This window comes from Bufo gargarizans, chromosome 8 (assembly GCF_014858855.1).
Source record: "Bufo gargarizans isolate SCDJY-AF-19 chromosome 8, ASM1485885v1, whole genome shotgun sequence".
Taxonomy (NCBI): Eukaryota; Metazoa; Chordata; class Amphibia; order Anura; family Bufonidae; genus Bufo; species Bufo gargarizans.
Window position 1 is genome coordinate 40,172,683 of NC_058087.1, and position 14,219 is coordinate 40,186,901.

Sequence of the window (14,219 nt, forward strand, 5' to 3'; positions counted from 1 at the left end):
GTCGGGAGTATGGGCAAGATTTAACTAGTGGGCATTATAAACTAACGTACCAATAGGAAGTTCAATTGGAAGATTACATGTAAAAGCAGTTGAATGAGGTCACCAATATTCGGTGCATGACTATTTATCCGGCCCTGTATTGGATACTTCTCCATAGGTGTATGGAGGTATTTCTTTTCCCAGCTGCCCTTCTGAGTGTGGAATTCAGATGGTGGCCAGAAGTGTCTAAGTATTCAAGTATTCATTTTCCCAGCTATGTAAATAGCTAGGAACAGGTATGGCCATGTTTCGACTGGGGATCCTTGGACCTATCAGAGGAAATTATTCTTGAGGCCCAAGACTTAGGTTCTGAATTGAAGAAATAGACCCTAGTGGCAATTGATTATCTCCAATAGTTTTTTTTTTCTCCTAGACCTTTGGGGCCCACTATGGCCTCAGAGATTGGGACAACAGGAGGATACTCTGGTTGGCCAGTCTAATCATAGGTATGTCCACCTAAAGAACCAATTGAACCACAACAACCCTAGTGGTTTATCCTTAAATGTTGACTCATTGCTGTAGACTTTGTGTTTGACCACTACAAAACAGTTTCCAGACCTCTATACTGGCCATTTTTGAACATTTACAGTAATGTATGGGATGTGTCTACTAGACCCAATGTGTTTTCAATAATGGTGGTAGGTGGGCATGAGGTTATGGCTTATCAGCAGAAGGCATGCATAAAGCCAATGTCTATGAGTCCAGGTATAAGCATTGAGGGTTTACTCTGTTTTGACTCTGCTGTTTGGTCTAGCCTGGTCCCCGCACCTCCCTAACTGTAGTCCCCGCACCTCCCTAACTGATTTCATTGGGGTCTGTGTAAAGCATCATTTCCTCTGTGACTGCATCATAGTACAGCAGATAAAAGTCCAGAATCATGCTGACAGATTAAAAACCTTTAAATATGTCGTAACTGTATAATTATAAGACCAAGTGAAATAAAGTGATTTTTTTTTATTATTTCCATGAGAAAAATAACAAAAAACCGAGCCATAAATGTCATCTTCAAAACATGCTGTTAAAAAACAAGACAGAATTCAACAAAGTACAATATAACATAAATAGAGGTGGAAAATTTAAAAAAGATACAAACTTAGTGGCACAATAATAGCCAAAGATTGTAATATATACCGTGACCACAAGTTAGATTATGTTGGGAAGAGAAGGTGCATGTTAGATAGCGATGAGATATGCATTTTATGTGTGCGTGTGTGCAGAATAGAAGTGCATACACGTGTATAATCATAATCAAGGTGTACAACGATATAACTATCGAACTAGAACTTGCAATGTTCAACATGCAGAATAGAACATACATTCGAACTCGGACTTGAAGGGTCTTAATAAACCAAATGAACCTGCAAAAACAGAACTCAAGCTGCATTCACATAAGGAGTACCGTCACATTCCAGTGCGACACTACTAACCTGTGAACATTGAGTACCCATAGCAAACGTACTGTAGCTGATTGCAATGAAGTTCTCACTAATCCTGTTCTTGTTGCTATTTCTACAGAATATTTCAACATACACTCCTAATATTAGTGAAATCATAAAAGTAACGAGTGTGCATACACAGCAGAGATAACCAATTTGAGCACTGGCCATATGTTTTCTATATGTTTTTTTAAACATATGTTTTTAAGAATGATGCCTGGTGTGGAAGGTTACTTGACAAGACTAGATATAGGAGGTGTCACCAAATTTTAATGATCATCTTTTTTTAGGATATTAGTAAATTATGTTATGATTTTGGACAGGAACAGCAACTTTGTTGAAGGCCATTGAATATGTTCCTCACACTCTTTTTCTGTTTTTAAGATGTAGTATAATTATAAGCTAAGGAAAACATCAATTGAATATTGATATGAGGAGAAAGTTTATTTAATGGGATTGCAAAGAAAATAAAATAGAAATCAGTTTTTTTTATAGTTTAGATAGCATTTTTTATGATTGGAAACCTCACATTGTGATACCTGACTTACTTAGCATGGTAGGCTTTGACTGACATGAAGGGAGATTCATCAGCTTAGCAGGGAAGAGTTTAGTTATGAGCAGCTGATTATGCTGTGACTCTTTGCTGGGAATGAGGAAGAAAAAGCTGCTTCACTTATAGCCTATACACAATGCAGAGACAGTGAAATGGACACATTTCTGTTTACAACCCCCTTACCCCTGTTTTCATCCCCTGTAATATTGTATTCATAAAAGGAAGCACTTGAATATTCTATCATTTGCAACCCCCTCTTCCTTGGCCGGAGCTGTAAAGAGAAGCTTACTTACCTGCTTCCCGTCGCTGGCCTCCTCCTCCCGACTTGCGATTCTCCACTGGGCTCCCTCATTGAAAACATCCTTTTTGATGTTGCCTGCAGCCAATCAGTGGCCATGCTGGTGACCGGATACCCTTATGTCATAACAAATTGTTCCATGATGCAAAAGGATCTGGTCACCGCTGTGACCAGTGACTGGTTGCAGGTAGCGTCAGACCTAATGTCTTCAGTGAGGGAGCCTAGTGAAGTATCGCAGGCTGGAAAGAGAAGGAGTATGGAGCCAGACCTGGGAAGCAGGTAACTAAACTTCCCTTTACAGGTTTGACCAAGTGGGGGAAAGGGGAAGTTTGCCAACCCCACTTCTTTATTCTTGCAGAATCCCTTTAAAACAGATAACCTATAGCCTTGTCTGCAGTTAGACAAGGGGACACACATTGGAAGGGGCTCTGAGGGTGCAGCAGGCCTTCTTTGGAGGATAATTTGGTTGGGGTCACAGAAATTGGCAGGTATAAGAGGGGCACCAGGGGTTAGAGGAATTTAAAAATACAATGGAGGGATGGAAAGAATTGGACAAAAAACAGACAGAAGAGAGGGGGGACAATAGGTGGAAGATCTCTGTGGGGAGAGGAAAGGGGGACACAGTGTCAGGGCTCTGTGGAGGAGAGGGACAAAGGTAAAGAAAACCATCATGGACGCTGGGGTGGACAGGGTTCTAAACAGCCTGGAAAGGACTCTGTTGAGGGACAGTGGGAGACAGTCAGTTTGTTGGGGCTATCTAAGGGAAGACATAGACTTGTCTGTGGTTATATGCTATGCATGATGAGTTCTCATATCATGAAGCTTGCTCATTCAATAACAACACTAAGGCACACAAATCACTTTTATGTCTAGCGCAATAAAATGACTGCCGTCACATATACACATACAACTTAGAGGAGCCTGACCAAAAGGTACCAATTTTAGAAAAAGTAAATTCCAAACTTGAAATGAAAGGTGACTCAAATCACACAACTCTATAAACTGATTTTCTAACCTAGTAGGCACTGCTGGCTGCAGTTGAAAACCTCTTGTGATTGCTAAAAGTGGCTTTATTAGGAACTACCTCATGAATGTCCATACAAATAGTGCAGATTGTAAATAGGAACATATCTCTAGTGTTTCTAATGTTAAAAAATGGCAGACATAAGATTCCTTTTCACACACACGCATGTGTACCTGAGCTGAATGGTAAGCTTGACAACCTTCTCTTTGTCTTCTGCTGTATGTCATGGGCTAGTTTCTTCAGTCATTTTTTTTTCTAGTTGTCAAAATCTCAGTGCAAGATCCAGAGATCACAATAATAGGGTAGCAGATGAGCCTATATATAAAGTGGTAAAACTATGCAGACAGCGGGCATTTGGCGGTCACACCTTGAAACAAATATGAATGTCATACATTTCTCTCGGAATCTAAATACTCCATGGTGACACATTGTAACTTATACAATATACAGTACTGTGCACAACAGTAACAAAGTAAAAGAATTTCACCCAACAATAGAAATAAACAAGAGGTGGCACTGGGCAGTAAGAGACACTGGCAGTTTGATCCGTTGTTTGACCAGTGTTTCTTGTGATAACCTATGGGTAATAATAATATTGTGTATGACAACAGTGTAGAGACACATTCATAAAAATGCGTAATGCTAATATATATGTTTTATGTATAAACATATTTACATAGTATAAAAAACAGAATCAAGACATACAAGAACCATGCCATATTGATTAATGTGTTGCATCCAGTGCTCCTCAACTGCGAAAATAATGCGACACAGAATGAAAGAAAAAGAGCATCTTAAATGATTTAACTGGTCCTACAGGGGCACAGTCTAGGTACGTTGTTTATACCTCTTCTAAGTCCTAACTCTCTTTCTAGTGGAGTTGGATCCAACATACTGTCCCGTAATCAATGCATGTATTTCCTGGTGAACGATTCCCTTTAATAAGTGTTGTCGCTTGTGCATCACTAGACGTGCAAGGTGATTGGGATTGGCTCAATATGCCATCATTGTCTGACAGGCAGGGGTCTGGCTTCTATCACACCCACTGATTGTTAAAATAAAGAAAAAACTGTGCTATCTAGTCACCTGGAGCCCTCACTTGCCATTTTGTAGGGCAGCTGCATGTATAGCCATTGATTTTAATAGCAACACATTAGGCTACCTGTAGAAAGCCAAGAGAAGCCTACAGGAGGACTAGGTGGTATGGGGCTTTATTCTAGCAATCAATAAGGGTAACAGTGGCCAGACACTGGTGGAATTCCCTAACAATCCTAGCTACCAATGTATCTTTATCAAGAGCATTGTATATACATCATTACAAACTCATGGGATTGTTGAAGTATTAACATGATTATGAGCAATCTAGGTTAACTTTATTCTTTTTTCGGATTCTGTCCTAGCCCATGGTTGTTGTGCTTCATCTAACAAGGGGGGAAGTAAAAAAGTTATATCGTGTTTAAAATCGATCAGATCAGGTTCTCCTAAAGAGGAAAGCCTGAAATGGCCATTGATTCCATAGTACCAATAATCAATAGGTGGGCAGAATCTATTGATTTTGTTAACATTTGAGGTTGGAGAACACAGCAGTGGGCAGGTTCTGTCCACGACCCAAAACAGAAACTTTTATTTCTTTTTTCTTTTTCACCATTCTTATTATCAGTAGTGCAGAAGTCCCAAAAATTCCTATATTTTTTTTTTTTATTTAAATTTGAATACCCCGATCCCTTTTATCCTAAAGAATTAAGATGCATCCGATTGTATCGAAGGAAATGGAGTAGGAGTTTCTATTAAAGTATTGAGAATAGTGGGTGGAGTGAATGTGGGGATTTAAGAATTGTGGGAATACTTGGAAGCCACGCCCCCGACGAAGCCATTTGGAGCGAAACCCGGGTCGGGCAGGACTATTGATCTGTGTTGATTTTATCAATGCGCATTTTATTATAGTATAATAAACCATATTTATGATTTTAAAAATACAGAGTTTCACTATGGGAGCAATATCTAATCACCTGTAGGAGGCACAACAAGAACAACTGTGCAGAGGACCTACAGGTTGGCTTTCTTTTGAGGCGCATATTCTGCTTACACGCTTCTGAGTATAACATCGAGAGGAAAAGCGGCTGGTTGTTGCAGTGCTTCACTATGTGCGCGTTTTCTCTATAATCTCACAGGATGTTAATTGTAAGAAAAGCCTAACGAAGCTAGTGTGTGCTTGCTGAAAGCTGGTGGAATAAGGATCCACTTCACTTTGGGACTTGCTGCAATTAGAACCATCCAGGCAACGTATTGAAAAATAACCTTTGTACCAAAAATTCCTGTACACACTGCATCTAATGGCCCACTTACTTAAAGGGGTTGTCTAAGATTAGGAAAAAGGGCCTGCTATATCTTTCAGAAACAGTCTGATATTTTAGGTCAGCCCTATTCAAAATGGATAGATTGGATACAGTGGAGAATATGTTCATGGTTTGCCTTACCCAACAAGGCCATTTTCAATTTAGAATTTCACCCTTAAACATAAGGGTTCAACCCTTCCTATATCTAAAATACTTGGCTATAAATATAATGCATTTTACTAGGATAAAATATGTTACTACAAAGTCTTCTTTGGTAAGGGTTGGTTGAAGGTAGGGCTACGATAAAAGTATTTTAGAATAAATTATAGGGTTGGTTTTTATGAGATTCTGTGCTTTACCATTGAATGGAATTACATGAATTTCCAACTTGAAATAGACACAACTGCGGCTACTGAATCAATCAATGTATTGGTAATGAAGGGTGGCCGGTGTTACCTACTGTAGACCTTAATGTGTTTGACCACTCTGACCTATGCTATGTTGGGTTCGCTGATTTATGGCCATATATTGGTGTGATGCTTAACCTACTACTGACAGGGCAACACCGATTTTAAACTAAAGTTTAAAAAAAAAGCATAGCCAACAATGAAAAGGAGGTAGACAAAGTTTTGTTTGAAGCTACTCTGACCCATTATCATCTGTAAAGCTGACAAGTAACAGTCGCGACTGAACGTAGTCTAACAGATTAGAAGACTGAAAATACATGACTTTAAAATCATATTGTACATGGGCTGAAATTGTCATATAATTCTACTTTATAGTTAAACATTTTTTTAGCACAATCATAAAATAAAGCAAATAAAAAATAGCTAATTTGTTTGAAATAATAGAATTTATCTGCATAGTTTGTTTCGTCTTTGGGCAATGTGGAAATAAGCTGCCATCGGAGTTTCCCATTCATTTTTTGAGGAGCATAAAATTAGCATTGTGGACCTACGAGAAGCATGTTTCTAAAATAATGCAAGTGCAAAGTAAAAAGAAAACACATCAGGCAGGCACTGTGTAATTATGGGAGGTGCATACAAAAAAATATACAATATTCATTGTCTGCTTTAGCTTAGTGATGGATGAGTACGTTGTGCATTGGAGTCACTGCGCTGCATGGATTAAACTTAGGTTGAAGTCTACCGGTGTCCCATCCACAATGCAGCAACAGCTCAATTTTTGCAAAGCTTGAATGAGTGCCATTTGTGGTCTCAAAAAACAAGATTTCCAAGAGGCTCCTCAGTATATCGCTTCACTATTACCACAGTCCCTTCTGTCTTCAATCCACTGAGCTTCAAGGCAGAAGCCAAGTCATGACCATTGCATTAGCTCTCCAGCTATAAAAGCATGGCTGCAGTAACTTAATTAAACAGCTAAGCTTATGACAGCCTTTTAATGTAACTCTCACATGTAGCAGTGGTTCTCTTGCAGGTTTAAGTCTTCAGGAGACCCTCTACCACTGGCTGAGGTGAGGAAGCAGGAGTGGGGAAGGTGGTGGTGGTGGGGGATGAGGTGTTTCCCTGTGACACCAGTCTGTTCTGGTGCAGTTCCTCCCATTTGGAACGATTTGTGATTACGGAATCCAGCATAGGCTTCAGTTTTCCATTCATTTTTACAAGAGTCTAAAAAGTATAGAAAACAGAAAAAAATTATATGTGATAAGCAATAAAAATAAGAAAAAACATAAAGTGTGCAGTGAGTTCAAGTGGTATTCCCATCTTAGACATCTATAGGATGTGCCATAAATGTGTGATAGATGCACGTGAAACCTATCCATTCACAGACGTCATGTTACCAATTGGGACAGTGGTCAGGGGACCCCATTCCAGACAGAAGTACAGGTCTAGAGGTGGGCTAGGCCATCAACGTCTAAGGCCAGTTTCACATCTTTGGCAGAGTTCTCTGGCAGGCTGTTCAGGCAGAGAACAGGCCTGCCAGAGTTCTCCAGAACTGGCGTTGCTGGATACTGCTGCCTGCCCGCAAGACCATTTGACTATAATGGGGTCCGGCAGACATCTCGCAAATATGACGGTCATCGGCCGGGCAACAACTACTGTTTTTTTTCCTGCCGATTCCTGGCATTCTGTGCTGGAACAGCCTGCCAGAGAAGACAAATTGCCTAAGATAGAAATTCTCATTTAGGGTACTTTCACACTTGTGGCAGAGGATTCCGACAGGCATTTCCGTCGCCGGAACTGCCTGCCGGATCCGAAAAAACATATGCAAACTGATGGCATTTGTCAGACGTATGATCCGTATGACAAATGTATTGAAATGTCAGATCCGTCTCTCCGGTGTCATCTGGAAAAAACGGATCCAGCATTTATTTATTTTTCCCCTTTTCTGTGGTCTGAGCATGCGCAGAACGCAATTCCGGATCCATTTTGCCGGAACACTTGAGTCCAGATCCGGCATTACTGCATTTCAATGGGAAAAAGTGCTGGATCCGGCATTCCGGCAAGTGTTCCGGAATTTTGGACGGACATAAAACCGTAGCATGCTGCGGTATTATCTCAGTCCTGAAAAGTCAAAAAGACTGAACTGAAGACATCCCGATGCATCCTGAACAGATTGCTCTCCATTCAGAATGCATGGGGATAAAACTGATCAGTTCTTTTCCGGTATAGAGCCCCTAGGACGGAACTCAATGTCGGAAAAGAATAACGCTAGTGTAAAAGTACCCTTAGGATAACTATGAAACTTTATCGTTGCTTCTATGTAGAACTACAGATAACAGCAACGGCATTATGAGTTACAAGTAAACTTGGAATTGGTCCCTATCCACAATGAGCACTTTCAGCAGTTACGATGTTAAAATGAAAAAGTCTGATTACTGAGGTCATTACTCAGCCCCTGGTGATTTCCCAACATCCTTTCAGCGATCTGCATTGTACTATGTACTGTCTTCATCTCCGTCTCCTGTCCCTTATCGCTGAGGCTATTTTAACAGTAGAAGATAGCTCCAATCCCAGCTGTTAACCCTTTGATTGCCACAGTCTGTGATTAACGGGGATTTTCCCCTCTGATTGAGTCCCAGTGATCTGATTAGAGACTGGGTAAACCCTCTGCAGTCAGCCTTGGCGACCTAGAAAGGACAGTAATGCGCTGTTAGTGCACACTAGTGTTTCCCTAGTGCCATAGATAATACATTAAAAGTATAAAATAATTTTGTAAGACAGTAATTCCTTGATGGGATTAATGAACATGAAATAAAAGATTTAAAGGTAATCTATCACCCTGATTTTGGACAATTAACAACAGTAATATATGAGTAGTACGGCAGATAATGCTTCCAGATCACAATTTTATATTTTCCTACTGCCCCCATTTCCCTGCTGTCAGCACTCAGAGCTCAGCTGAAATACATTGTCAGGTCTGCTGTGCATGCGCAGGAGTCCTCCTCATTATGTTAGAACAGCACAGCAGTCCTGACTGTGTATTTCAGCGCAGGTCTGAGTGCTGACAGTGGGGGAACAGGGGGCAGTAGGAAAATAAAAAATATGATCTGTACTCTTTACGACAGATTCCCTTTTATAACAAAAAAAAACAACTTTGGAAATAGCAATAAATAAGCGATTATGTTTCATAAAGTGTGTACTATATATGAAAGCAAAAAACGACACTTATTAGGTATCCACATGAGCGACATATCCTGAACAGCTCATTTAACTGGTTATTCAGTGTGAAATGTGTACAATGTAAACAATAAAATAAAAAAACTATGTGAAAAAATGTTTATTCCATACTTGTAATGCAAAAAAAGTTTTTAAAATTCCGAAGTTATTTATATGCACTCTCAAACAGCACCAAAAAATGCAATTTCTCCCGCATAAAACTAGGCCTCGTACAGCTATGTCAATGATGAAACAAAGTTACAACTGCTTAAAGGGACTCTGTCACCATTTTCTAACCCCCACTTTTAAAACTATAGTTCTGTCCATGGAGCCCCTGTGATTACAATGGTGTTGTTATATGCGAAATCCGCAGGCTCGTTTTGATAAAAAAAAACTTTTATCTAACCTGTCCATCATGAGGATAAGGTGCCCAGGGCGTTTCTCCTGGTCTGAACATGCCGCCCGCCGCCGCCGCCGTTGGTGCCCAGCTCCTCCTCTGCCTTGAATTAGCGCCGCCTGAATGTGAAGAAATACGCCTCCGGCTCTCCCTCAGTCCCCCCTCCTTCTTTTCTAAGATCCCGCGCGTGCGGCAGTGTTCGCGTTATCGGGAGGTTGAGCGAAGTGCGCATGCGCACTTCGCTCAATGAGGCTGAATCGAAAAGTCTGCACGGGCGCATCAGGCATAGGCCTGTGCGCACGCGCGAAATTTTAGAAAAGGAGGGGGGACTGAGGGAGAGCCGGAGGCGTATTTCTTCACATTCAGGCGGCGCTGAAAGGATCAGAGGAGGAGCTGGGCACCAACGGCGGCGGCGGGCGGCATGTTCAGACCAGGAGAAACGCCCTGGGCACCTTATCCTCATGATTGATAGGTTAGATAAAAGGTTTTTTTATCAAAACGAGACGGCGGATTTCGCATATAACAACACCATTGTAATCACAGGGGCTCCATGGACAGAACTATAGTTTTAAAAGTGGGGGTTAGAAAGTGGTGACAGAGTCCCTTTAAGCATGGAGAGGCAAAAACTGAAAAAATAGCAGGTCAGGGGTTAAACCACTTTTCTAAAGTAGTGAGGGTGACGTAAACAAAAGAGTCACACATTTTTGTTCAAAACAGTGTTTGTGCCTAACTTTTCAACTTTTGTAGCCCAGAAAACTGGTGTACACTTGAGGCCCCCCCCTCCCCCTTAGTTTTAAATGTGAAATCCTTTTGTCTAGCTCAGGGATCAGCAACCTTCGGCACTACAACTCCCAGCATGCTCAATTCACTTTTGTGGAAGTTCCAAGAACTGTGCATGCTGTGAGTTGTAGTTGTAGGCTACTCCTTTAAGACCCCCACTTCTACAGTATTTCATTCTTGATTATCTCATCCAATGTTAAAAAATTTAAGTTGGTTTACTTTACTTTTATAAGTTAAAGGCCTTCAAGATCAGAAGTATTGTTCTATTAAGTAAGGACTGTTCTACAAATGACATTATATTTCACCATAATGGTCCTTTAAATATCCTTTTTTAAATTTCCCTGAAATCCTAAACATCTGAAATAATTTCTTTTATTATAAAATTGCATAGTGTTTCTGATGTAAAAGCTTAGATCTTCGCCATGCTCTGAAATAGCACTCATTCATCTTACCAGATGGAATTTTTACTGTTCATTCAATAACATATTACTGCCTAATTAATGGTGGAGTAATGACTTGATAAATTGTCATTAAATACCAGCACAGCGGAAAACTGATGCTAGCCAAAATCACTAAAAATCATGAAATGTAGAGATGCCACAAGTGCCACAACCTCTTCCAGCATGCACTTTATCTAAAGCAGAATAACAAGGCATCCTTCATGGTCAAGGCTCACTGTAAGGGCTCATGCACACGACCATTGTTTGGGTCTGCATCCGAGCCGCATTTTTTGAGGCTTGGATATTGAACCATTTACTTCAATGGGCCAGAAAAAGATGCGGACAGTACTCCATGTGTTGTCCGCATCCGTTGCTCCGTTCCATTTCCCTAAAAGAAAATAGAACATATCTTATTCTTGTCCGTTTTGCAGACAAGAATAGGCATTTCTATAATGGGTGGCCCGTTCTGTTCTGCGAATTGTGGAATGCACACGGACAGCAACTGGGTTTTGTGGATCCGCAATTGGCGGACTGCAAAACATGGCACGGTTGTGTGCATGAGCCCTAAGACTGAGGCTACGGTTTGACATGTGTCGCGCGTCTTTTGTGCGACTTGTCTGCAACTTGCTGTAGGGCAGAAATTTTAGAGTTGAGATTTGGCAAAAAAAAAAAACTGAAACAAGTTGCAGACAGTGGTGGTATGACAGTATTACATCAGCTCTATATAGTAGTATTATCTTGGCACTACATGTATATGGTGCTATGACAGTATTATGTCAGCTGTATAATCTTGGCATTATATAGTGCTATAACAGCATTATATGGGCTGTATATAGCAGTATTATCTTGGCCTTATATAGTGGTATGACTGTATATAGTAGTATTATCTTGGCACTATATGGGGCTATGACAGTATTATATTGGCTGTATATAGTAGTATAATCTTGGCACTATATGGTGTTATGACAGTATTATGTCATATGTATATAGTAGTATTATCTTGGAATTATATAGCAGTATGACAATATTATGTTGGCTGTATATAGCAGTATTATCTTGGTACTGTCTTGGTCGTATGTCAGTATCATGTTGACTAAAATTTCAAACTGTGGAGGGCCATGATTTACTTGCTGACCAGGGCCTCATATTCTATAAAACCAGTCAAATTAGGTTAACTGGGGTGTACAATAGAGAAAAGGTAAAAATCTGTTCTCTCTTTGAATATGTTAATCACCCTCTGGGGAACTATAAGATAATTATAATACTGTCCATTACTGAAATCATACCTGTTCAGGAGACACACTGGAAAGTATGGGGGTCATTTATTGAACTGAAATACGCCTAAATTAGGTGTATTTCTGGAGCAGATTGCGGCACAAAGGTCCTTTGCATTGCATTGTGCGACTTCTCCCCAGTTATGCCAGGCCTAAAAAAGTGGACGTGGCGTGGGGGGAGCGGGGGGTCGGCAGGCTCTGGCATAATTATGCCAAAAAAAAGGTCATATATGTATTGTACCACATGTATTAGCTTTTTGCCCCGTACAGTGGGCGCGGTTTGTGTGCCAAATTTTCGCACACAGTAAGCCATTCAAGAGGTCATATAGACTGAGATGAGATTATCCTCCAGCCTCATCCACTGTGATAAATCTTAGTTTGAGAGCAATGACATGGAGAAACCCAACAGATTAGATGAGCTTTAGGATAATTATCTCCTGCTTTCTGCTTGGACTTAGGCTTTTACACCATCGTAATAAGAATAATCATTTTTATTTACATATTGCCAAATATTTTGTATCACTTTACAACTGTGTAAATAACAAACAAGTAAAATAATAATGAGATAAGAGAGAGGTCCCTGATTATGTGTGTTTACAATTCCAACATTTTCTGCTCATTAACGTCTGAAAATTACTTTATAGCAGTTGGAGCAGTGTCTTTCTCATTCAGAGCTCTAAATCCACTTGAATGGTACTGCAATGCAGATATTTGCTTAAATGGGAGAATTACTGCTGGACTATTCATGCCCACTACCAAGTGTAGAAAGCTGTGTTTTGCTGCCTGTTTTCCTGAGCACACCAGCCTGTTCACACAGTTGATAGGTCATCAATATTACAGTCCTGAAAAACCCCTTTAAAAAGGGTTCTCCAAGACTTAAAAGCCAGGGTCAGTGGGCCAGGGTCGAGCTCCCATGTCTGCCACTTCCAATCACCGCTGGACCAGAAGTGTGACATGCCATCTACATGCATTTCACCACTGCTGGCCAATAAATTGCCTCAGTGTTGACCTTAGCCTCGTGCTGGTCCTGTACAAGTCACTATTGAGGCCATTGATTGGCTAGCAGCGGTTGACGGGCATATAAAGGGCACATCACACTTCTGGTCCAGCGGAGACTTGAAGTGGTGGGGAGGAGAGCTCAACACTGGACCTGGATCGCTCGTGACATAATTTTTTATCACTTTCTCACGGTCTCAGAGAACCCTTTTAACTACAACAACTACCAACCAATTTTCCTCAATTAAACTATAAGAAAATTCAGTTGAAAATCATTGTAATACTTGTTTAAATATCTATAGTACACCAACTACATGCTTATATGCTCAACAAGACCACAATCAAAGACTACAACGTCCATAAATTCTGCTTTCCACCTGCCCAAGGTCAAATCTTTTCATTAAAGTGATAATTGTCATACAACCCAGCCTGTTATAATTGAACAACCCAATTGAAACCCCTTGAAGAGGAACGTATAACCAGATAACAGTTTTTTTTCTAAACCAAGAACACAAATTAGAATGACCCCTTTTTTGTACCTGAAATCTAATTAAAAACTCATTTGATTACTACATCTCTAACTCCGCTGCACTTATTAAATTTCTGTAATCAATTTTCTTTTATGAAGCTTCTGGGAAATTATCTGAAAGCAACACATTTTTCTCTTCCTTGGCATGTTCTTGATCATTTACTGAATTATGTTTCTAGCACCTGCCTGGGATCTCAATTAATCCTACAGTTTACTTCTAAAGCCATTTAAGTTTATTTGAGCTTGGTCCAATCGCCTTTCTCGAATACCTCATTCTATGCCCGCGGTTTTACATTCCGTTTTGCTATTTGTTGAGTGGCACGCATATTGATGTATCATTCGTCTTTTTAATGGCGTGCCCTATGTATTGTCACGGTATTGAGAGATTTTTACAGTACAATTCGTCATATGATCCATTAGTAAAATCACAACTTTATACATTTACATTACATGTCTTCCCAACCTTGCTCATTGCTATTAACTGAATTTAGGTGGAT

General features: G+C 40.2%; 1 protein-coding gene across 1 annotated transcript in view; it reads right to left on the reverse strand.

Moving 5' to 3' along the window:
- Positions 1-954: 954 nt before the first annotated feature.
- The window catches only part of PDE11A (phosphodiesterase 11A), a 673,054-nt gene continuing 659,789 nt past the window's right edge, over positions 955-14,219 (reverse strand). The window contains exon 20 of the mRNA XM_044304393.1: positions 955-7,314. Coding sequence (XP_044160328.1) covers positions 7,126-7,314 — 189 coding nt within the window. The 3' untranslated portion in view covers positions 955-7,125. The remainder of the gene's footprint in view (positions 7,315-14,219) is intronic.